The sequence below is a fragment of the Ceratotherium simum genome, chromosome 15, assembly GCF_057802395.1.
Source record: "Ceratotherium simum simum isolate JZ-2026a chromosome 15, ASM5780239v1, whole genome shotgun sequence".
NCBI lineage: Eukaryota > Metazoa > Chordata > Mammalia > Perissodactyla > Rhinocerotidae > Ceratotherium > Ceratotherium simum.
The window spans coordinates 29,226,550-29,249,421 of NC_141914.1; the positions used below are offsets into that span (position 1 = coordinate 29,226,550).

General features: G+C 50.4%; 1 protein-coding gene across 2 annotated transcripts in view; it reads left to right on the forward strand.

Moving 5' to 3' along the window:
- Positions 1 to 22,872, forward strand: part of XXYLT1 (xyloside xylosyltransferase 1) — a 177,137-nt gene that overhangs the window by 17,836 nt on the left and 136,429 nt on the right. For both annotated transcript variants that reach the window (XM_087439832.1, XM_004424801.3), the window contains exon 2: positions 14,909 to 15,056. In XM_087439832.1, coding sequence (XP_087295958.1) covers positions 14,909 to 15,056 — 148 coding nt within the window. The remainder of the gene's footprint in view (positions 1 to 14,908; positions 15,057 to 22,872) is intronic.

Genomic DNA, 22,872 nt, shown 5'->3' on the forward strand with positions numbered 1-22,872 from the left:
TCTGGAATTGATTTATGGAAATCTTTGGGGGATTTGTTATAGCCTGGAAATATGAAAGGGAATTCTTACTGCCCCAGGAGAGTCTTCAGCTCTGAGAAACCAGCCTCGTCACTGGGCCATGGGGTGGGCGTGTGACAGGGGGAGGAGGAAGTGCTTAGAGAACAGTGGGCGGGTGGGAGCAGTGACCGGACCCCAGTGAGAGCCCTTCGTGATCTGCCTCTAAGCGTATAAAACTAGCAATCTAATTCTGCTGAGCCGTCTTCATTTCTCCATGTTCCCTTGAGCCTTGTCCACCTGCAGGCCTTCTTTAGCAGGGGAGTCTGGTTCTCTGCTTGTTTCATTTAATATGGGACCCACACATATGTGCCTCAGGAACATTTTTCCATCTTTCTGTCTTGTCTTGTGCTTATTGTTTTTTTTTTTTTTAAACTTTATTTATTGTTCCCCCCAAAGCCCCAGTAGATAGTGGTATGTCATAGCTGCACATCCTTCTAGTTGCTGTATGTGGGACGCGGCCTCAGCATGGCCGGAGAAGTGGTGTGTCGGTGCGCGCCCGGGATCCAAACCCTGGTGGTCAGCAGCGGAGCGCGTGCACTTAACCGCTAAGCCACAGGGCCAGCCCTGTGCTTATTATTGTTTGTATGGCTGTAGTGTAAGTGCTCATCATATTTCTTTTGTAAGCTGTTCTGTGAGTTTCTGATTTTTCACACTATAAGTAAACCACAGAGAACTTCTCTGTGTGTATGGTTTTTTCTTCTTTTGACTTGTTCCCAGGAACCCTTCCTTGAGTCTTCATCAGGAACTCGTCACAGTCCTATATGGTCCTGAACCCACAAATGAATATGTGAAAATCAGCATTACTGTTCCTCAATGCCCGCCCTTGGCTTTCCATTATAAGGAGTTTTGCCAGCTAATTTACCTTGCACAGCCCTGATTTCTCTCTTCTTTTTTTTTTTTTTGTGAGGGAGATCAGCCCTGAGCTAACATCCATGCTAATCTTCCTCTTTTTGCTGAGGAAGACTGGCTCTGAGCTAACATCTATTGCCAATCCTCCTCCTTTTTTTTTTTTTCCTTCCCCAAAGCCCCAGTGGACAGCTGCACGTCATAGTTGCACATCCTTCCAGTTGCTGTACATGGGACGCGGCCCCAGCACGGCCGGAGAAGCGGTGCGCCGGTGCGCGCCCGGGATCCGAACCCAGGCCGCCAGCAGCAGAGCGCACGCACCCAACCGCTAAGCCATGGGGCCGGCCCTGATTTCTCTCTTCTTATGCAGTATTTTATGAAAAAAAATTTTTTTTAGACATTAAATTATGAAGCATCAAAATACAGAAAAATTCAGAAAAAATGTAATAGATATCTATTTTCCTATTACATAGGTTAAATAGGGACTAACATTTTGCTGTATTTGCTTCAGAATCTTTTTTTAAAGAAATAAAATATAGAAGTAGCTAAAGCCCACCCCTATTTCTTCTCCATCCCACCCCCTCCACAGATGTTCCTTGTCACACACAAGAAGGTGGTGTGCTTTGTGGAATTTGTGTTTTTGTACTTTTACCACATATAAATGTATCCATAAAAAATATACACACACACATATATATGAATATATATATTTTATTGCTTTGTGTATTTTAAACAGTTACATAAGTGCTCTTATATATCCTTTTGATATTTATCTTTTCACTCGACATTATGGTTTTGAGACTTATCCCTGTTCATCCTTGTAGGTCCTATTTGGTCATTTTAACTGCTGTGTAGGATTTTGTTACAGGTAGACTTGTTTATCCATTTTCCCTCTGAGAAATGGCTGGGTGGTTCCCACTTTTTTGTTGGCGTAAACACGGCTGCTGTGAACATCAGGTGCACGTCCGCGTACACACACATGTGCTTGGGTTTCTCTAGGTTCCCTGCCTGGAAGGACATTTCCTGCTCCGGGAGTGCGTGCACCTTCCCGAGATCCTGCTAAGCTCTTCTCCAGCGTGGTCGTCCCACTGCCTGCTCCACGTTCTCCCGAGCACTTGGTGTAGACTCCCGTTTCTTGGTGTGGGTCCTGCTCCATGAAGGTGTCAGGAGGTGGAAACCTCAGGACAACTTTGGGAATGGGACAGGAGGGAGACTCTGAGGGCAAACTTGAGTGTCCCTTGGCACCACTCGAAACTTCCTGGCTGTGTAGAGAGTTGGACCAGTCTTCTCCAGCATTTTCCGAATTTCTGTGGATGAGAGTAGAGAGGAAGGTGCCTCCAGCTGCAGGTGGAGTCACCTTTACTCAGGTCTTGACTGACTGCCACAGTGCTGTCCAAGAAGGCAGGGGGCCTGGCTGTGGGCCTGGCTCCCCCATGACCTGCTGTATACCCTGGGAAGAGCTCCATCCCCCTCGCTGGGCCTCAGTTTCCCTGTCTGGATCGTGAGGGTTGAATCAGTGACCTGTATGACCTGTTGACTCTACACGTGTTGCTTACCCAGTTTTATTTTTGTGATTAGCAAAGTGGTTTCCACTTTCTAGCCACGGCTGAGGCCTGAGTCTCAGGAGGCTGGCAGGTCTGAGTCGCGAGTAGGGGGCTGCCTTGCAGGGTGGCAGTGGCCTGGGGCTCCCCGATGACCCGTCTCTTCCCTGTGGTATGAAACCGACCCCTCAGTGAAATGGTCTGTGCGTTATGGCTTGAGAAAGGGCCTCAGATCCCAGGGGCTTAAGGCGAAAGCAGATTCATGCCGACAGAGGGAAAGCCAAGGGCTGCTGCTGGCCCAGGGGATGCTCACGAAAGCCAGAGCCAAGGAGCACTGCTTTCTTTCAAGTCCGTGTAACCCCGTCCGGTATGGCTGCCGTGTGACACCATCGTTGAGCCAGTGTTTACCATGCACTGAATAGGCGCCAGCCCTGTCCTAGGAGATTGGGTGTACCATTGATACACTGAGTGTGTTGGTGAGCAAAAGACACAGAACAGCTCAAAAATCCCTGCCCTCGTGGAGTTTCCATCCTGCAGGAAAAAGATTAAATGAGCTAATGGTGTTTGTCTGCTTTGCTGCTTGGGACGCAGTGATGTATGGGCTCATAAAGGGTTAGGTTTCATTTCATCTCTTTGTTGTTCCATGTTAAGCAAATGAGTAAACCATATAGTGTCCTGGGAGGTAAGTTATACAGTGTCTTAGCAGGCTAAGAGGCATCAGGAGTGTGGGATGGGCGATTTTTAGTTGGATGGGCAGGGACGCCGTCACTGAGAAGGTGGCATTTGAGCAGAGGGATGAAGGACTTCGCCAGGCAGCTACTGAGAGAGCATTTGGGTGATGGGGTCAGCCAAGCCGAGGTGGGATGGGTGGGAGGTGCCTGGTGCATTTGAGGAGCAGCGAGGCCAGTGCGGAAAGATGTCAGACCCAGCAGGAGGGCATATCCTAGCCCCAGTTCCAGTGAGGAATCTGGTTCTGGCTGAGTGGTAGGAGGAGCCGCTTCTGGGTGTTGAGTAGAGACGGGTCACTCTGGCCGTTGTGTGGGGGACAGAATGAAGGGGACACCTGTTAGGAGGCCAATGTCCTGGCCCAGGGGAGAGATGACCGTGGCCTGAGCAGGTGGGAGCTGTGCGGTTGAGGAGGACTGGGGGGATTCTGGACCCATCCAGGAAAAGGGCCCTTGCAGGGAACCACAAGGTTTTCTACATTAGCGTTTATTCAGACACGGACTGGTGGCCTCAAGAGGGCTGTAGACAAGTTACCTCTTTGACAGAGCTTGGGTTTGTCGTGTACCCACTCAGTGGGGCTCTGCCCCTTCATGAGGGATGCAAAGAACAAGAAAGGTGGAAGGAGGGCAGTCCCTAGTGATGGAGAGGTGGTTTGCATTCTGGAATCAGAAAGACCTGGGCTCAAATCTGGGCCTTGGCCATCACCAAGTCACCTTGGACAGGTGACTTTACCTCTCTGGCCTTAGCCACCTCCTTTATAAAGAGCCCAGTCATGATGAGGATCCGATGAGCTCATGTTTGTCTACATGGCTGCCTGACACATGTTTCCTTTCGTTTCTTTATGGTCTCATGATGAGCAGATGCCAGTGCCTAGCGTGGTGGGGCTTAGAGAAGTGCTGGGTCTCGAACATCACCCAGGAGGGAGCTGTCTTAGCTTGGGGTTGCAGGAAGGGACTTAGTGGGGAGGCTTTAGATGAGGAGTCAGCAAATCCAGTTCTGACGTCAGCCGTGTGTGACCTTGGGGAAGGCATGGGCTCAGTCTGTGAACACCTCCTGGCTGCCGGGGCTGTGCTTGGCATTTTAAGCACATCATCTCACCCACAAAGGGAGGCGATGGACGTGCGCAGTGCCTCCGAAGTCTGGTTGTTGACTGTTTCCTTCACCGTTTTTGCCAATACCCTAGAACTGCCTGCAGCATTACCCACTTATGTATTTTAAACTGATTCACCATTTGTTTTTCCTTTTTCCTTAGCCTCTCCTTGGGTGATATCTGTTAAGTCATAATTGTAAAGTGTTTTTGCTAATTTTTCTAGTATTTTACATATCAAAATGAGTCCATAAATATTAAAATAAAATGGTTGGTCTTTATGCCTCTTAGAAGTCCCTTTTGTATCCCTCCAGAGGCGTGTACCACATCTTGGGGAGCACTGGATGAGGGGGTTTCATGAGACCTAGGAGAGTGGGCAGCCCCTGAAAGTGATGGGGACCGTCCTGGAGTCTGACTGGTCTGAGCTCAGCAGGGTCCTTGGGGGCATGGACCCCCTGCTTGGGGTCCAGCTCGGTCCCCAGCCCAGAGAGCCAGTGGGGAGTGGGGACTGAGGCTCAGCCGTGCACAGGCGGGGTGGGGGAGTGTGGGGCAGGCCTCCCTGGCTGAGGCCACCTTTCTGCCTGTCCAGTGAAGCAGGAAGCTGGCCAGGTGCATCCGTTTGGGTGTCACTTGTGGTAAAACCGCAGTGTTCTTTGGGAGGTCATAGGTCATAGGTCATGGGAGGTTACCACACAAAAAAGAACAAATCAAGGAATCTGGTGAAGAAGACCTGACAGACCTACAACCGCTCAACTTCCTGGTGAGTAGGTAGACTAGGACAGCTTATACTCGGATTTCACAGCAAAATCCCGATACTGCAGTTTTCCGTCTCATCTTCCATCTTTCCTCCTTTCAGTGCTTTCCTTCTCTCTCAGACCTTTTCTTATCTTTTGGGTTGGAACACATTATTTTGTAGTGAACTGGCTTCTACTGTCAGGAAAATTTAGCATTAACTATAAAAATCTAAAACCTCATAATTTATAAAAGAGCTGAAATGAGGAATGATTACACCCACTATGTAAGGATTATTTGTTTTAAAAAGAGATCACTAAACATATTCTTTAGTGAGTGCTGGAAAAAGGTAGGGAGTGATGGAGTGCATTTGTTTTGAAGAATGACTGCTCAGTGTCGAGTGATGGGCACTGGGAACAGGAGACCGGGGCAGCAGGTGGTGAATGGCGAGGTGAAGCTGTGGGGCTATGGGAGTTGGATGGACTGTGCTATAGAAATTATGGATCTGTGCTTATGGAACCCCTCAGCTATGTCAAGAATATCTGGAAGGGCATGGGGCCACGGTCTGATGTCACTGTTAGCTGGTCATGAACACTTACAGAGTGTAGAAGATGGCACAGACTCTACTTTTCCTTTGGAGTTGCCTTATGATTCATTCATAATCAGCCTTGGAGGAGTGTCTGAGCCACTCCCTCTGTCTCTCTCTGCTTTTCTCAATGTGTTCGTCTTGTCTCGGATTCTTCCTTGCCCTCCAGGGACGTGGCTCTGTCCCAGTGATTTGCCATAGTTCCTGGAGGTCATCCTGGAGATTCACTTGGAAGGCCCAGATGTTTGAAGGTGTACAGAGCGGAGCATCTACAAGACACAGCAAGCTTTTTCTTGCTTTTTCTCATATACATAGTCTCTATACATTGTTATGCTAACAGGGTCTTCATCTCTGTATCCATTTTCTAAGGACCCTCTTACCACTGGAGTGAGGAGGACAAGGACAGGGCGAGCGGGAACAAAAGTTGGTGCAGCCACACAGGGCTCACAGAGGGCACTGGGTCCAGTTCCTTAGCTTGTGGCCTCCTCCCTTCCAGTTGTGATGGCCTGCTCTTCCTTGATCGCTCTGTGAGGGGCGCTTGAGTCAACAGAGAATTGAGGTTTTGAAAGGGAAAACAGGTTTATCTTTGCTGTTTATCCTGTCTCCATTATGGGCAAGAAAATGAAACATGGTGAGAATACCAGTGGGGACAGATGGAGGAACTGGAGAGAAGGCCCTGGCAGTGTATAATCCCTCCGTCCCCCCCCAACCAGGGCAAATCCCATGGATCCTTCACCTGCTCAGATGAAAAGAGTCTGGACCTTTGCCACCTTGGTCTTTTCCTTTGGACACGTTTTGGAAGTTTGCCCATAGCCTTCCTGCGGTGTGATTTCCAGAGCCGAACCCAACCAGGACTCTGAGGCGGTCTGACTGGCACAGAGAAGAGTGGGGCTATCGTCACCTCCCTTGTCAAAGTCCCCCTTCTGGGGGCCACCTGCCCTAGAATCACGTGGGGGTGGTTTTCGTTAAATGAACGTTGCTGAGCCTCACCCCAGCCCCTGACTCAGCATGTCTGGGGTCAGGACCTGGGAGTCTGCAGTTTTACAAGACTCCCTGGCGAGAGCTTGTGCACACTGAAGCTGGAGAACCTCGGATCCAGGCCACCCCCAGCAGTGTGGCTGGAGCTCGCAGGCTTGCTGGACACACAGCTCCTGTTGACCTGGTTCGGCCCTCAGTCACCCGCTGTCCAGGTGCCGGGCCTGTCTCTCTTACGTTCTGTTTCCCCCTTGTCCTACCCTACCGTGGTCATATCAGGGTTTTGGAGAAGTGGAATATAGCCCATCTCTGCTGAAATGTTGGGAATCTTGTAGGGGTCCCAAAACATTAACTGCAGATTTGGTTGTCTGGAAACCACTGATGGTGCAGTGAGCGGGAGGTGGAGATGAGGGTCGGGGGGAACCAGACAAGGTGCTTTATGGCGACTAGACGCCCTGTGGTGAGGACGGTGGGAGGGCCTGTTGCTTTTGAGCTGTTAGTAAAGTGGGTTGTGCGCATGTGTGTTGGAAATTACTTTGGAAATTAAATGGGCAGGCTTCTTTTTCCTTTTTAGCTGCTTGTGGTTCTGTGTGACAAAATTAAATTATATCTAGGACATCTCGCAGAAGTGATACAAGTCAGGGAGGGGCCCAACCTGTGGATTTATATTTTTCTTTTCTCATAAAAACTGTACATCAATGATAATTTTTAGCTTTTTCATTTAAAACTAACAAATTCAGAGCATTTTTCATTTATCCTGGGAGATGTTTGTTTTTAAAAGAGAGTTAAAGTTATTAGTGGGGGGCAACAGGCAGCCACTGATAACGGATAGTGTGTTTAGGACTTGATAGTGATTAAAAAAACAGATCAATAGAGCACTCTGTTACTCTACCCATCTGTCAATCAATCAGCTATCTGTTACTCCCTAGTCCGGGAAAACTTCATTCAAGGAAAGACCTTTGATGTAATTTCAGACGTAAAATTAAAAAATAGAGCATAGTTATTCTGAGGCAATTTGTAGATTGGGTATACAATTTATTAGGCAGCACCTCTTATTGACAAAGTGAGATATTGCAGCCTGGCCCTACTGTATATTCTGACCAGCAGGTTAAAGGTGAGAAGAAGACCCATATTCCTGAAGGTTTAGAGTAAAGTCCCATATAGAAGAAATTCCTCTCCTTTAGGGCGGAGCTGGGGAAGCACATGACCCACCGAGGGGGAGATCCTGGGGTTAGGAAGGAGCCCCTGAGTTCTCAGTCTTCCCAGGAACAGGCCCTGTGGGGCCACTGCTCTGTGTCCTGGAGCAGGTTGTCAGGTTACCCCTCATCCTGGGTGCTTTTCTCTGCCCATTCACTTACTCATTCCTTCCTACAGCAAGTGTTTGCTGAGCTTCTACTTTTTGAAACACTTTGCCAAGAGCTGGATGCATAGCAGTGAGCAAGACAGACAAGGTCCCTCCATTGTGGTGCCTTCCAGGCTTATTGGGGCCTGGGGAGAGACAGGCAATAAATGACAAGACACCTGAAAATATAACATGTCAGGTGGTGATAAGTGCTATGGAGAAAATAAATCTGGTAATGGAACAGCCAGGACTGTGTGTATGTGTTGGGGAGGGGGTGGCTACGTTTTTGGTCAGAGAAGATCTCAGGAGGTGACATTTGAACTGACACCTGAATGGCTAGAAGGGTCTAGGCATGTGAAGATTCTTGGGGAGAGCATTCTGAACAGAGACAAGGCAGTACCAAAGCCCTGAGGTGTAACAGGTGTTGGGCATGTTTGTGGGATTGGAAGATTGCCAGTCTGTTAGCAGATTTTTCTTTCCTCCATAGAAATATGCCTTCACATTCATAGTGCAAGTCAGTGAGAAAACCCATTTTTTTCCAGAAAAGCATTTTTCCTCCAGCTCTTATTGGAATTGGTTACTAAGATCACACAGATTAGTAATGCATTTGTGGGGGCCGACCGGCCTGTGGTGGGGCTCACCTGTCCCACTCACTGCCCTCAGAGCAAGTTACTCTCTGATACTTGTTCCCTGATTTGTCCTGAAGGGTGCTGTGGGGCTGCGGGGACAATGGGTTACCTACCCCCACTCCAAGAAGGCCAAACAGCTCCTCTTTGAGAATGTGCCAAGTACTTGTCAGTTCCCTGAAAGACCTGCCCTGCCTCTTGAGCTCAAAGAGGCCTGTCCTCCTTCCGTCTTCCCTGGTGTCCTACCAGAGGGGGGAGGCCTGCGAGCAGGGGACTGGCACAGGAGACATACTATTTCTAATTGCGAGGCAGATGTCCTTACTTAGTGACTTTTCTTGTATATTAAGATCTCTTCAATTCAGAATTGTGTTTTATCTTCCTACTGATTTGGATTGTTTTAGTAACTTTAGAAGCATGGTTTGCAAATAGATACTCTGTGGTAAGCATGAAGAGTGAGGAAGGAACTTTCTGGTTGGGCACTGGGCAGCCCCTACCTAGCAGAGGCGGGACCCAGGGTGTGGGCTGAGTGTCCCAGGAGGGAGGACCTGGGACCACCTTCCATCCCAGGCAGAGCACCGCAGAGCCGGGCAGATTATGGCCATGTAGTATCTTGGACTGTTTATTATAGAACATATTTTCTTATCAAATCTAGGTGTTCTCATGTGGGGAAGACTTTCTAACTGTACTGGAGTGGGGTGGTATGTCATCCCTCATAAAAGCCCTATGAGACAGCTACCATGCTTCTTTCTCATCTTTTAGACGAGGTAGAGTTGACGTACTGTTTCGACCAGGGTTGCAGGCGACTAGGTGTTGGAGTTTGCATCTGATCCCAGAACTGCCCACTCCATGCCTGGGCTTGGCTCTCAGGAGGCACCGACTCCCCATCACAGGCATGATTCCAGCCCAACTGGGTGCTCACAGAGCTGGGTTGATGGCTCCGTGGGAGGCGAGTTTGCCCACCCACTGGCAGGCATTGCCGTTGACGCTTTCTTGCTGAGTCCAGGTGTCCCACAGAAGCCTTCCTACCCAGTGCTCCTGGCAGCCCCTCGGGGCAAATGGAACCCTATCTGGTGTTCCTGCAGTTCAGGGATTCCATGAGCTTTGTGCTGTCACTCTTCTTTCCAGCAGCTCTTCTGGGGACAGTCTCTGGCTGAGCACGGGGAGGCGACATCACCCTCCTGTGGCACTGCTATCGGTGGCTGTAGGAGCTGCTGTTCTTCAAGGAGGCCTTGGTGTTTCCTGGAAACCTGGCGTCTCCCTGTGCACAGGGCCAGCCCCTGCCGCCTCCCTTCTTGGCTCCAAGAGCGTGGTGTGACCTGACTCCAGTGGGGCATGCCAAGTGATAAATGAGTTTTCTCCATCAAGTTGAGCTCAGGCTTGGCATGGCTTTATGTCCCTAGTCGATATTTAGTGGAGCAGTGGCCTGGCTATTCAGGCCTGTCTGTGCCAGCGAGCCCAGGGCCAGGCTGGCAAAGATGTCTGTCCTGCCTGGCACCAGGCTCTGCCATTCTAGTTCCTTTGGCCTCCCTGTGTCGGAAGTGTCAAGAATGTACGGTGCGTGGTGTATACGAGGCAAGCTTCCACCCCCCCATCAGAGTCTCTTATATTACATAATGCTCTCTCGACTACATGCTTTATTTTGAATAACAAAGTACAGTGTTAGAACACCTTAGTCTGGGACAACCTCAGTCATTACTGAATTTAGGTGTTTCTGGAAGTCATTTGACAGAATTCATTAAAAATAAAAGGAGGCAAAGAAATTTAACATAGATTTAGCCATTATTTCTGGGGTTTTGATCTCATAAGTGTGGAATATTGATTTAAGTGAGCCTTTTAAAGGTGATTAACAAAAGGAAGATACTAAATGGCTCATGATTATAGGTTGATGGAAACACCAACTGCCTTAATGATATGAACATGGGTTCTTGTGGGTTGGGATACCATTTCCAATGACAGCATCCTGTATAAATTCACAAGGAGCTGTATCCAAAACATCTCAAGTGGAGGATGTGTTCTGAAAAAGTGCTCTGATGACTCAACTTTACTCTGGGGTTGATAAAGGCATTAACATTGAGGATGCACATGAAGGGTTTGAAAAAGAAATGATTTTGTAAGCTGGGTGGGGGAAAATAGTATTTTATTTTTAATTTTATTTATTTATTTATTTTTTCCCCCAAAGCCCCAGTAGATAGTTGTATGGCATAGCTGCACATCCTTCTAGTTGCTGTATGTGGGATGCGGCCTCAGCATGGCTGGAGAAGCGGTGCATTGGTGTGCACCCGGGATCCGAACCCGGGCCGCCAGCAGCGGAGCGCGCGCACTTAACTGCTAAGCCATGGGGCTGGCCCGAAAATAGTATTTTATAATATGATTTTTAATTTTAAATGTGCATATATAAATTAGTAAAAGTTACAAATAGTGATTTGACTTTTTAATCTACATCCCTAAAAATCGCATAGTCAAGTTGGCGTAAGCGATTGTTTTGGATCTTCTCATTGACCAATTGCCTTCAAGAGGGGGGTCACCTTATATTCCTGGTTTTCTAGATTCTATGATAATTCTTCCTGCAGCCCCTGAGGTGGGAGTTTGAAAACGAGGAACAACAGAGGGAGGAGTGGCATTTTCTCTGCCCCTTTCCCTCTCTTTTTCTCTCTTTCCATCACTCTTGCTTCGCTGCCCCCTGCCGGGCACTGACCCTGGGCTGGGGGCTTCAAAGTGTGCCCTCGGAGATCCCGGGACGCAGATCTGTTTTAGACATCGGGAGCCCTGGGTGTTTTGATCACACTTGCAGTGTCTGTGGTTTGCTGCTTGCTGCATAAAGTGTATTCCATGGAACATACTAATTTATCTTTTAAGAGATTTATTATATGAAATATTCATTGGAGCGGGCTTCACCGTACTGCATTTGGAACAATGTACTGAGTACAGTTTGTCCTCATAAATCTATTAATGCCGATGGGATGTAATTGTCTCTTGTGAAGCTCTGGGGCAAGATGGGGGCCCGGATAGAGGGGTAAGCTGGCTGCTGCTCTCTCTGCATCTCCCTTGGCTCAGCTGGGGCAGGCCCTGCTCTGTGTTTGTGTGTACGTATCCATTCCCTGTCTTCCTTTTAATGAATACAGAGGCTTCTGTTTCTCAGAGAGCCCTCTCGTCAGCTTCCAGCTTCTTGTCAAATTCCAGCTTCCAGCAGTGGTTTGGAGGTGTAATGAGCCTCAGAGGGAAAAGCTGGCTCATGAGTGAAGACTGATCTGTGAGGGGAGGGGATTCGGGGGTCCGAGGAAGGGGATGGAGCAGGGGAGGGGCAGGATGTGTGTGGCTACTTACACTTAGGAGTAAGTGCAGTGTGGCAATTCCTGTGTTAGATGGTTTATCTGCTTGTCCGGGGCCTCCTAACAGCCACATAGGAGGGAGGCGCTACCATCCTGGACATTCATGAAGAAACTGAGGCTCAGAGGGGCTTGGTAACTTACTGAAAGTGCAGTTCATTTAGTTCATCAAATCTATACCAGTGGCCTGTCATGTGGCCAGGGGCTGGACAAGGAGCAGTCACAGCCTCTGGCCTCAAGGAGTGCCCCACCCAGTGGACACGGAAACAAAGACCTGTAGAGGAGTCAGACAGGGAAGTGGAGCCTCCCTCCGTGTGACACAGGTGCACGGGAGGGCGTGACGGACTGTGGGAGGCTGTGCGAAGCCTGGAGTGAGTGTCTGAGCAAGGCCGGAAGACTGGATAGGCGTTTACCAGGCAGATGGGGGCTGGGCGGGAGGGGTGAGGCTGGGAGAGGGAGTCCCGATGGTGCGACAAAGAGCAGGTACAAATATATAAGGACATAGGACACCAAGATGTGGCGGGCAGAGTGGGGACTGCCCAGTCCCCAGAGGAGGGGAGGGCGGGAGGGGAACCCAGAGCTACTAGTGCAGGGGCTCATAAGCCTTGCTGGGGAACTCGGACAGTAACCAGGGGCAGTGAGGAGCCATCAGAGGAGAGAGAGAAATGAATTTGTATATTTGGAAGACTACTCGAGAGGCACAACAGAGACTGGTTTGGAGGGGCCGAGGCAGGAGGTGGGGAGACCTGTCAGGGTTTGTGACTGTCTGTGCAGCCAGGAAGTCCCAGGTGGGGGTGAGGGGAGCACGTGGGAGCAGGAGGTGAAAGACGAAATTTGGTGTCTGTGTCGGGAAACTGCAGGACTGGTCTGGATTCTCCACCTCAGGTCGAGAGGTGACGAAAAAGAAAAAGTCAAACTAAAAAAGCAGTCAGATGGGGCCAGCCCAGTGGCACAAGCGGTTAAGTGCGCGCGCTCTGCTGTGGCGGCCCGGGGTCCGCCCGTTCGGATCCCGGGCGCACACCGATGCACCGCTTGTCAGGCCATGCTGTGGCGGCGTCCATATAAAGTGGAGGAAGATGGACATGGATGTTAGCCCAGGGGCCAGTCTTCCTCAGCAAAAAGAGGAGGATTGGCAGATGTTAGCACAGGGCTGATCTTCCTCACAAAAATAAATAAATAAATTAATTAATTAAAATGCAGTCAGAAAAAGGTTAAAGGAAAATAATACTTAGAAGAGAAATCTCAAGAAATTTTAAAAAGATTTTTATAAAGAGATAAAAGATTTAAAGAGTTACAGTTACAGAATGCTGAGGACTAACGCAATAGAAAAGTTTTTCTACATTTAATAGTGTTTTAGAAATTTAAGTAGACCTAAGGACAAAAGTGAACACTTTAGTGAGGTAAGAGAAAAACAGGTTTCTGGCCAAAAGCAGAGCCTGAAGAAGGGAAGAACAGACAGGGCACTTGACTGCCACTGCTGGGCCGTGAGATGGCTCTGGGCGTGCAGGCTGGGGTGACACCAGGAGACTGGGCCAGGAAGGAACCCGGGCAGAGGGATGACCAAGTGGAGCCTCCCCATTTGAGAACTTCTCGGGCACCACCCACACGTGCCATTTCTCCTGCTGGTAGGGCCGCTGACGGTGTCCCCAGCCCAGTCAGGGTGTCCGCGGTCTCTCCTTTCACTGTCGTGCCCTCCCTGTTCAGGTAGGCTCTTGGCCCTGCAGTTGGTAGGGTGGTGGCTGAGCAGCATGTGGCAGCCTTGCAGGCTTGTCCTGTCCTGTTAGTACCAGGGAGGAGGGAGTGGAAGGGGTCCTCAGCAGATCTCTTGTGAAGGTTGAAGATGGAGGAAGAGGAGGATCCAGGCTCTGGCTTGGGCTGCATTTATTGAGTGCCTCCTGTGTGGTGGAATGTTCTAGATGTCGTGGGGCACACAGAGCAACAGGAAAAACTTGCAAGACATATGTGAGCAGAATGCATGGTAATTTGGTATCTTATGTGAGGCTGAGGCTGCATGTGGGATGGACTTATAATCTAGACTAATGTCAAACAAGGAAGCCAGCTCATTAGCGTCCTATTAGTTCTCCCGTCTACTCTAATCACTGGTCATGCTGACATCTTTCTCTGTTGGTTGCTGTTAAGGAAAGAGGATGCATTTTTAGTGAAAAAGTGTGGGACTTGAAATCTGGAGACCAGGGTTCAAGTTCTGGCTCTGCCACTTATGAGGTGTGTGACCTTGGGCAGGTGTAACGTCTGCGAGCATCTGCTTTCTCGTTTGTGATTTGGAGCTGTGATAGTGATGGTTGCCTCGCTGAAGCCCCAGGTTGTCATGGGGATCCATGTGTGTATGTGAGAGCATTTCGTAAACTGCAGGGCTCTGTTCAGCAGCTGTGACATCTCTAGACTCTTAAGTGTTCTGGGGAAAGTGGTACCTGGTTATTCTTCATACCTCTCACAGCGTCTCCAGAGTGACTGGGACACTCAAGAAATGCTGGTTGAGTTGATGGATGAGTTTACTGAGGCACTAGGCATCCCCAGGCCCAGTATTCCAGTGGCCAGACGCTCTCACTGTGCCCACAGTGAGACAGTTGGACACAAGGGAGGTGGAGCATCTGACTGGCCTGTGGAACATGTGTAGTGGCCGCCAGGAGCGGCAATGCCGGGGCCCGTGCCAGCCACCCAGACTTGCTGAGGGTCCTGATTTCAGGACCAGATACTTGAACGTGGTTTCCAGTCACTGGGCACAGAGCTACCTTCAAGGTGGCTCGGTTTGAAGTTCAGAAGCAGAAGGCAGACTGGGGGCCGCTCCCATTCCCGTCCTCACTCTCTCTTCTCTTCCCCTGCACCCCCCCACATGCATTCCTGCACACCCCTCCCACACGACGTCCCTGTCCCCACGGCCAGCCTCTGCTGACTCCCTTATGTTCCCCGTTTTCTTAACCCTCACTTGGGACCCTGCTCGTGGACCCTGGAGGCCCTGTGTGTCTCCCCTCCGTGGACCCACGTGCGTGCTGGGTGTGCGGAGCTGGTTTGCTCATTCCTGCGGTTTGCTCACGCCCTGCTGCAGGTCGTCTTCCACGATGTCGCCGTGCTGACGGACAAGCTCTTCCCCGTCGTGGAGGCCATGCAGAAGCACTTCAGTGCCGGCTCGGGGACCTACTACAGCGACTCCATCTTCTTCCTCTCGGTCGCCATGCATCAGATCATGCCCAAAGGTAACCTGGACTACCGGGGGCAGCAGCGCCTGGTATTTGACTTTTGCGCCCATTTTCCTGGCTCCAGTACTGCCAGTGCCCTGCATCAGAGAGAAGAGCTCCACTGAAATGTGAGGGAGAGGACAAGGGGCCAGCCACTCCCTTTGTATAACAGAGCTTCCTGCACAGAGAATCAAGGGCAGGGCCCTGGGTTGCACAGCTCCTGGGGCCCATTCACAGGGACACAGTATGAGTTGTGAAGTGTGGTGTCTCTGGACTCAGGGCACCTGGGCTCCAGCCCTGACTCTGCTCCTTGTACACATCTGCCTCTGGGACTCAGTTTGTCCATCTGTAAAATGGCAGGTTGGACTAGATGACTCTCCATCCAAATCTGTGATCCTGTTCTTTCTAGTTTGAACCTGTGCTTATCTGACTGTAAAATATCAAATCTAGCTGTGAGGTGCAGATTATCATTGAGTAGCACTTTTTTTGAAACTCTGATGCACAATTAAAGTATTTTCTGTGTTTGGTCCCTCCAGGACAGAAGAGATGCGATCATCTGGTCTGAGATAGGTCGGCCTTGTGTGGAAGTGCTGGCAAGTCATCCTTGGTCTAGAAGCCTTGGCGAGGGAGTCTCATTTGTGGGGTGTCCCAGGCTTCTGGAGTCTTCTCCTCCAAATGGTCCTTGATTGATTCCGGAGCCCCAGATATTACCCTCCCAATTTCTGGCCATGGTGAACCATGACCTGAGCCTTTAGGGGTGAGAAGGGGAGTTCCGGGGTCTTAGGGTAGCAGCTGTCTGAACTATGACTGGTTGAGTTCCCAGAGCAGGCAGGACTTGATGACTTAGGGGGCAGCCAGGCCGTTTGATGGAGGCCTGCTGCTCCGGCCCAGCAGACCAGATGTGCAAGAGGAGTGAGGAGCGTCACCGTTTGAAGGGGCCTGGGAAGCAGGAGTTCAGGAGCTGGAGGCTGAAGCTGTGTTCTCGTTGGCAGGTTGTCAAGCCACAGGAAAATCTAGCCCCTTCTTTTGGCTGGGACTTTATCTCCGCAAGGCATGTTCCTGCACCATGGAGGCCTCTGAATGTTCTCTTAGCCACAAGGCAAGGGCTCAGGAAGCTTCTTTGAGTGGGGATCTGAAGGAGAGAGGGGATGAGCTCACCGAAAGGGCACGGGGAGCAGAGCCAGCTTCTGTGATCCTTCACAGAAACCAGGTGCAGCTGTCAGCTCACTGCGTCCTCCCACCGGCTCTGCGAGGTTACCGCTGAGAGCTGGCCGAGCAGTGGAGTGACTTGCCTAGGGGTTAACAGCCATTGTAAGTGGCAGAGCTGGGACTTGAACCCTGGTCTCTCTGACTTGGAGACCTACTTCTCCAAATAGCAGTTATTTTTGTCCCCTCAGGTGGGCCGTCTGTGATCTTTGGGCAGGCCCAGTGCAGGTGCTGTGGGCGACTCAGACTCGAGGAAGGTGTGGTTCCAGCTCTCCTGGATTCTAGGGGAGAAGAATCCCTTAGATGCTGGTCCCAGCTCTGCCACTGACTATGTGTGTGCCTTTGCTGAGCCACTTTAATCCTCTAGGCCTCAGTTTCCCCATCTATAAACTGAGGGAGCTGATAGTGAGTTGTTTCAGCTTGTCTTTGGAAGAGTCCAGGGGCTCAGGAATCCCCCTGTGGGTTTCTGTATTTCTGGGGAGCTGAGGGAAGAGGGTTCTCCCTTACCTTCCCTCTCTCCCGCCCCAACTCCACTCCCTGCCATCCATCTTGACCGCTGTGTGGACCAGGCTCTGGAGAGGACTCTATTTGGTCAAAAGGTTTCAAGATTAAACAAACTACTTTGAAATGTCTCGACTAGATGGGCCTTAAGGGCCTGAGCAGTTTTGTTGTCCTGTATGCGTGATTGTCCTGTATGCGTGATTGGCCTTGGATGAAACTCTGTGACAGAAGAACTGGCAAAGGACAGCAGATCTGGGGGAAGGCATGCCTGACCTTCCTTTCCTTCTCTCCCTCATCAGCTGTTAGATGCCTGCCCATCATGTGCTAAACTCTAGCCAGGCTGTGCTCCAGGGCACTCAGAGGGAGGGGAAATACAGCTCCTTGGGGATTCTCAGGGCAGAGAAGATACTTCTGCCTCACAGGCCTGGGGAGGACCAGGGGGTGAACTGTGACGTGCAGATGACAAGTGTTATAGGTGCCTCACCCTCTCTGTGCCCTGCCTGATAGCCTGGCCTTGCCCTGGGCGACATCTCCAGAGAAAAGGCTTTGGTCAGAGCTTTGCTGTCGATGCAGTAGGTCAGACCATCGGTGCCCTACAAGCGTGATCCACGGGCTCGGCGGGGCCCGTGTCAGGATGTCGGAAAGGAGCTGTTCCAGATGTGCCGGGAGCAGACCCAAACACCGAGTCTTTCCTTGGGTTCCTTAGGCAAATGATAATGCCCTGCCAGAGATTCATGTTTATATCTGCCCAAAGTCCGCTTCCTAAGAAGAGAGCTATTAGGAGTTCCTAAAATTTGATAGTCATAAGATAAAACGGGCAGTCCTGGAGTTCCCCGTGGAGTCTGGGGTGTTTCTGCTGTGCAGTCTGGCTGCTGCACGTATTGGCAGCCTTGCAAAGCTCCTACTGGGCAGATCTTTTGGAATGCCTGTGATTTCCAGAAGGATACTTCTTTTCAGGCACTGTTAGTGCTTTCTTGTTTTTCATGGCTCTTTATTGCTGCCTTTTTGGTATTCATTTTTTTCAGTCATAGGAATCACTGTTGTTTTGTGCTTTGTTGATGGTTTTGTTCTTGTGTGATTGCTGCGTTCTTGCTGTTTTGGTTATTTTGTTTGTTTTTTTCTGGGAAAGTGAGAATGGGGCGTGGGTGGGTCATAAGCCCTTGGTCCCAACCCAGGAAAGCTGGGTCAGAAAAACTTGTGTTCCCCGAGTTATGTCTCAGGAGATCCTGTCTGGCGTCTGCCCCAGAAATTCAGGTTATTTCTCTGCGTCGAAGCCTCTCCTTCTCTTCCCCGTCCTGTGTCATAAAGGTCAGCTGTATGTACCTAAAATACCTTTAAAATAGGTTTACTTCTTTTTCTATTTAAAAGTAACATTCATTCATAAAATATCTGAAAACTACATTAAAATAGAAAAAAAGTTATCTCTTTACTGCTACATAAACATCATCACTGCTGATTCTTTGATTATCTTATAATATTTTCTCAGCACATAGCTTTTTAAAAATTTAGGCAAAGTAGGAGTTATACTATATACTTAAAGCATTCTGAATCTTTTTTTACATATCAAAATATGAAATTGAACCTTTATTTAAACTGAAAAAATGAAAGAAATGGTACAAGTAAAGCTGTACCATGACATTTTCAATTCATGTCACTCATCACCATCTTCTCTGTAATCATAGTCTTTGAAAATTTTTTGAATGGTTCCATGAGTAGATGAACTTTAGTTTACTTTATCATTTCCCTGTTCTTGGCTAGCTAGATGCTTTCTATTCTTTTCTATGACCATAAATTATACTGTGATGAATATTCACATGCATAAAAATTATTTTCTCTAATTAGGATTATTTCCTTGTGATAACTCCCCATGGGTAGAATTCCTGGGTCAGAGGCGATCCCTACAAAGTCAACCTGTGTCAACTCCCCCCGCCCCAGTGTCGCGTCAGCCTGCACATGTGAATTCTGTGCAGTTTTCTAAGCCCGTTGATGTCTGACCTCTTGGAGGGACCTCAGGCAGACAGATAAGAACTTCAGGACAGTTGCTGACCCCACTTGCTAGGAGAGGAAGCGAGGAGCTGGGGTCAGGCCACTTCTCCGAGTTCTAGGGTGAGCTGGGCCTCCCACCCAGGTTTCTGATGCCTTGGTCTGTGCTCCTTCTGATGGCCAGACCTGAGTGCCCAGCCTCTCACACCACACAGCGCCTTAAGGCTTACGAACCCTGGCCTGCTCTCTCCTCTTCTTGGCCTCCCGCTGCAACCCTACGGAGGAGGCCTGGCCGGGCTGGGTGGGGCTGGTTAACGTGGTGTATGTTGCCCTGATGGGGCCCCTTGGAGCAGTGCTGCCCAGACCATGTCTGCAGAGTGAGAAATGAAGGGCCCCTGCCTGTGGAACACGCTGGCTCTGATTTTGGTCAGACCTCATTTTTCTTTCCATTGCTTGTTGGAGGGGTCACGTGTGGCTGGCTGGCTGGTCCTGTCACCCACACTTGCCTGCCCGTGTGTCCTGTACAGACACGCAGCCACTCCCTGCTCCTCACTCATACTCACAGGGCTTTTATCTCCTCCTGTTGGTGGTGTGAGGTTTGTCACCATTGGAAGCATCTTACGCAGAGGAAAAGAAAACATTTTTTGCTCAACTGGAGCTGGAGGGAATGAAGAGCAGCCCCAACTCCTCAGGGGCTGCCAGCTTCCCTCTCCTGTGTCACAGTGCTCCAGGGAGCTGTTGGCTCCGGCTTAGCGACATGGGCCATAAACACAGCCCTTACTGGGGCTGAGCCATGATGCTGCATGGGTGTGGTGGGGTTCTCCCTGGGCAGGGAAGGCAGGTGCCCAGACAACCAGCAGTGCGTAAGGCTGGCCGGAGCCCCCAAGAGACTGTCCTGGGAGGCTCTCCTGTCCTGTCGCCAACCCTTTGTCAAGGTCTGATGTTTGCATGACATGGTACTGACCACTCTGGGTGTCTCAGAGGTGTTTGCTGGGTTGCTGCTTCGTGGGCTCATGGCAGTGGGATGGGTGGCATGGTCCAGCAGTTAGGGTGGGATGTCATAAAAGCCACAAGGGAGAGCCACACAGTGCTGAGGGTTTCAGAAGAGGACGAGTCACAGGCCCTTGGCAGGAAGGAGGAGGGCTTCATGGAGGAGGTGGACATGAGGTGGCTTTGAAGGGTAAGTAAAGTTTCATTGTGTGGAGACAGGCAGTGAGCAGTTCAGGCAGTTGGGAAGAGTTGTGGAGTGTGTTTGGGAACAGCACCCCACTTGTTTTGACAAACACACTAGGGCACACGTTGGGAAGTAGTGGGAGAGAAGATGGGCAAGGGAGGCTGGCGTGTGCTGTGGAGGCTTGGATGCCAGGCTGAGAGGCTGGCCCTGGGCACAGGAGACAGAGCCTTTGTGGGCATTTTTAACAGATCCATGGAGGAACATGGATCTGACCAGATCCATGCTTTAGGAGAGCTGACATGTCTGAGGTGGGGAGTGGATTGTAGGCGAGATGTTCGGGTCCAGCTGCATATGTTGACTGAGTGTCTGCTGGGCCAGGCGGTATGGACAGGCTGTGAGAGACCCATTGTCTCTCCCTGGCCTCAAGCAGCAGCTGATCTAGAGTGTGCATGTGTATATGTGTGTGTGCACATGTACTTATGTGTATCAGGCATGAACACATACAGAAGGTGACTTAAAGTACCTGGTGAGACCTGACAGGCATCCCCAGCTTTTGCACAGCCTCCCTCTTTCCTTGAGAACCCAGGGGCTGCAGAGATCATTACACTGGCTGCTGTGGGAACAGTTATGAACTAACTTGCAGCTTTTAGGAACCCTATGGGTTCATAAAAACAGGAAGTGAAGTTATGAGCGTAGGCAGAGCAGACAGTCTTCCACTCAGAGCTCCAACTGGGGGCGGTCATAAGCTCCTGTAAAACCAATGCAGATATTCCTGCTGTGGAACTACTTGCTTGTTAATCCTTTGCACTTTAGTATAAATTAGCCCCATCTGATTGCTTTCCTCTGAACACTGAATTGAGATAGATGCCCCAAGGGAATGAGATGAATAATATGTTTGTTGGATAAATAAATGAAGTTGAGGGAAAGGTGGAAGGGAGGAGGAAAGAAGTATTTTGGAGCCTGGTGCACTCCTGGGTCTTTTGGAGAGAGGCTCAGGCTTATTTTGACAAACCCCTGAGTCTAGGCAGAGGGAAGTCAGGAGGAGGAGGCCAACTACCTGATTTAGACCTTGGCGAGGTCTGAGTCCTGGAATGGTCGAGGTAACTCTGTTTTTCTCTCTAGTACTTTCCTTCCTAGACCCCATGGTCTTGCCTTTGGGCCCTGGCACCCAGGTCTGGGCAACAGAGCTAGGCTTTAGCCGTACTGTACATCCACTTGGCTTCTGTGGGCTAGCCTGGGCACCTGACCCTTTTTACCCTGCTTTCTGTTGGGATGGGGGGTGTAAAAAGTTCCAGTTGATTGACCTCCTGATGGGCTCTGGGCAGAACCAGCTCCATGTGACATAGTGGTTTATACCCCTTGGGCCCCAGTGGAGTCTGGGGCAGCCACGTGCTCTGGTCTGTGCCCATTACGGGGTCATGTTTCCAGCGGCCTTGTGTTTCTGTTGGTTTCCCTCCCGCAACTGAGGAGTGAAGTTCTGCACATTGCCTGTGTCTACACAGAGGAGGGGTGGGTTCGAGCTGTGGCAGCCTCTCCTGACTCGGCCTGTGGTGGGCGGATTGGCACCTCTGGGCTCGGGATTCCCACGGTTGCTGGCTGTCAGCTGTGCTGGCAGCACTGGTGTCTAGCCTCCTCACTGTGCCTGGGAGGGTTCAGGTGGCCTATCCTTGGGGTGTGGGAACTGTCACTCTGGTTCGCTCTGTTTGGGCCACACAGAGGAGGGGCCATCTGAGATGAGGAACAGGGTATCTCTCCTTGCCTGGGGACAAAATGTCCATCAGTCAAAACCCCTCATCTTTATAGAGGACATTCATGTCCACCTAAAACGGGGGTGCAGTACCACCATGATCCCATTTTTCAGACAAAAGGAATTGAGGCACAGAGGTGGGGAGAGACTTTCCCAGGGTCGCAGAGCCTGGCTGAGCAAGGGCAGGACCGAGGCTCCCTGACCTCAGCCAGTGCTGTCTGCGGGCGGACGCTTTTGCTCCCGTGTGCCCCGAGGACGTCCCTACACTTCCCTGGCTTGGGCGAGGGGCTGGTGAGCCTTGTTGCTCGAGTGTCCATGTTTACCACTCAGGCCTGGCTCTGGGACAGTGCAGGGAGGGTTCCCTTTTGTCGAAGCTTCTCTGTTTGCCTGTGAGTCCATCAACCAAAATTTGAGGGCCGCCTCCGCCCTCAGCCTTGTGCCTCAAGTGAGGATTCATTTTTGCCTCAAGTGAGACAAAGCTCAGTCAGGGCGAGAAAGCAGGCACAAGCCACACAATTCTAGAGAAACAGCAGAGCTTTTGCCCCCATTGTGGGGAGGGGCTGGTGGGCGTGGTGGCGGCATCAGAGCGCAGCTTCCCCACCTCATACTCCTCTGCAGCCTTGGTTTCCTCTTCTGTGAGGTGGGGATAATTTTACCCTTTCTACCTTCCAGGGCTGTTGTGAGGAGAGGTCACTGTGGGAAAATATTGAATGAACAGTGATGTGATGGTGATGGTGATGGTGCTGGTGATGATGATGATTGCTCCTTCATGCTGGTGTCTTCAGGTCAGATGCCCCTAAAGTGGTGGCTCCCAAGCTTGGCCATCTAGGGACCCCTCTAACTGGCCAGACCACCAATGGCTCTCTCTCCCATTTGCCATCAGGAGAAAACTAATACCCAGGTAGAGGGAAAGGATTGTGCTGGGTTGAGTGTGCTGTCCAGAGAGGTGGGGTCTGGCTTATTGTCAGCTCAGGGCTGGAACAGGGCACATGTCGTCTCATTACTGTGTGACCCTGTAAGCCACAGGAGGTTGTGTCCGTCCTGTTAAGTTGCGGGGAACAGGGATTGTTGAAGGTGGTTGATCCGATCTATCTTAAGCCTCCTAACAATCCTGTGGCTTAGGCAGGGATTAACATCCCAATTTTACAGATGGACAACATGAGGCCCAGAGAAGTGAGGTGATCTGATCAAAGTCACCTAGTGACTAGGAGGCAGAACTGAGA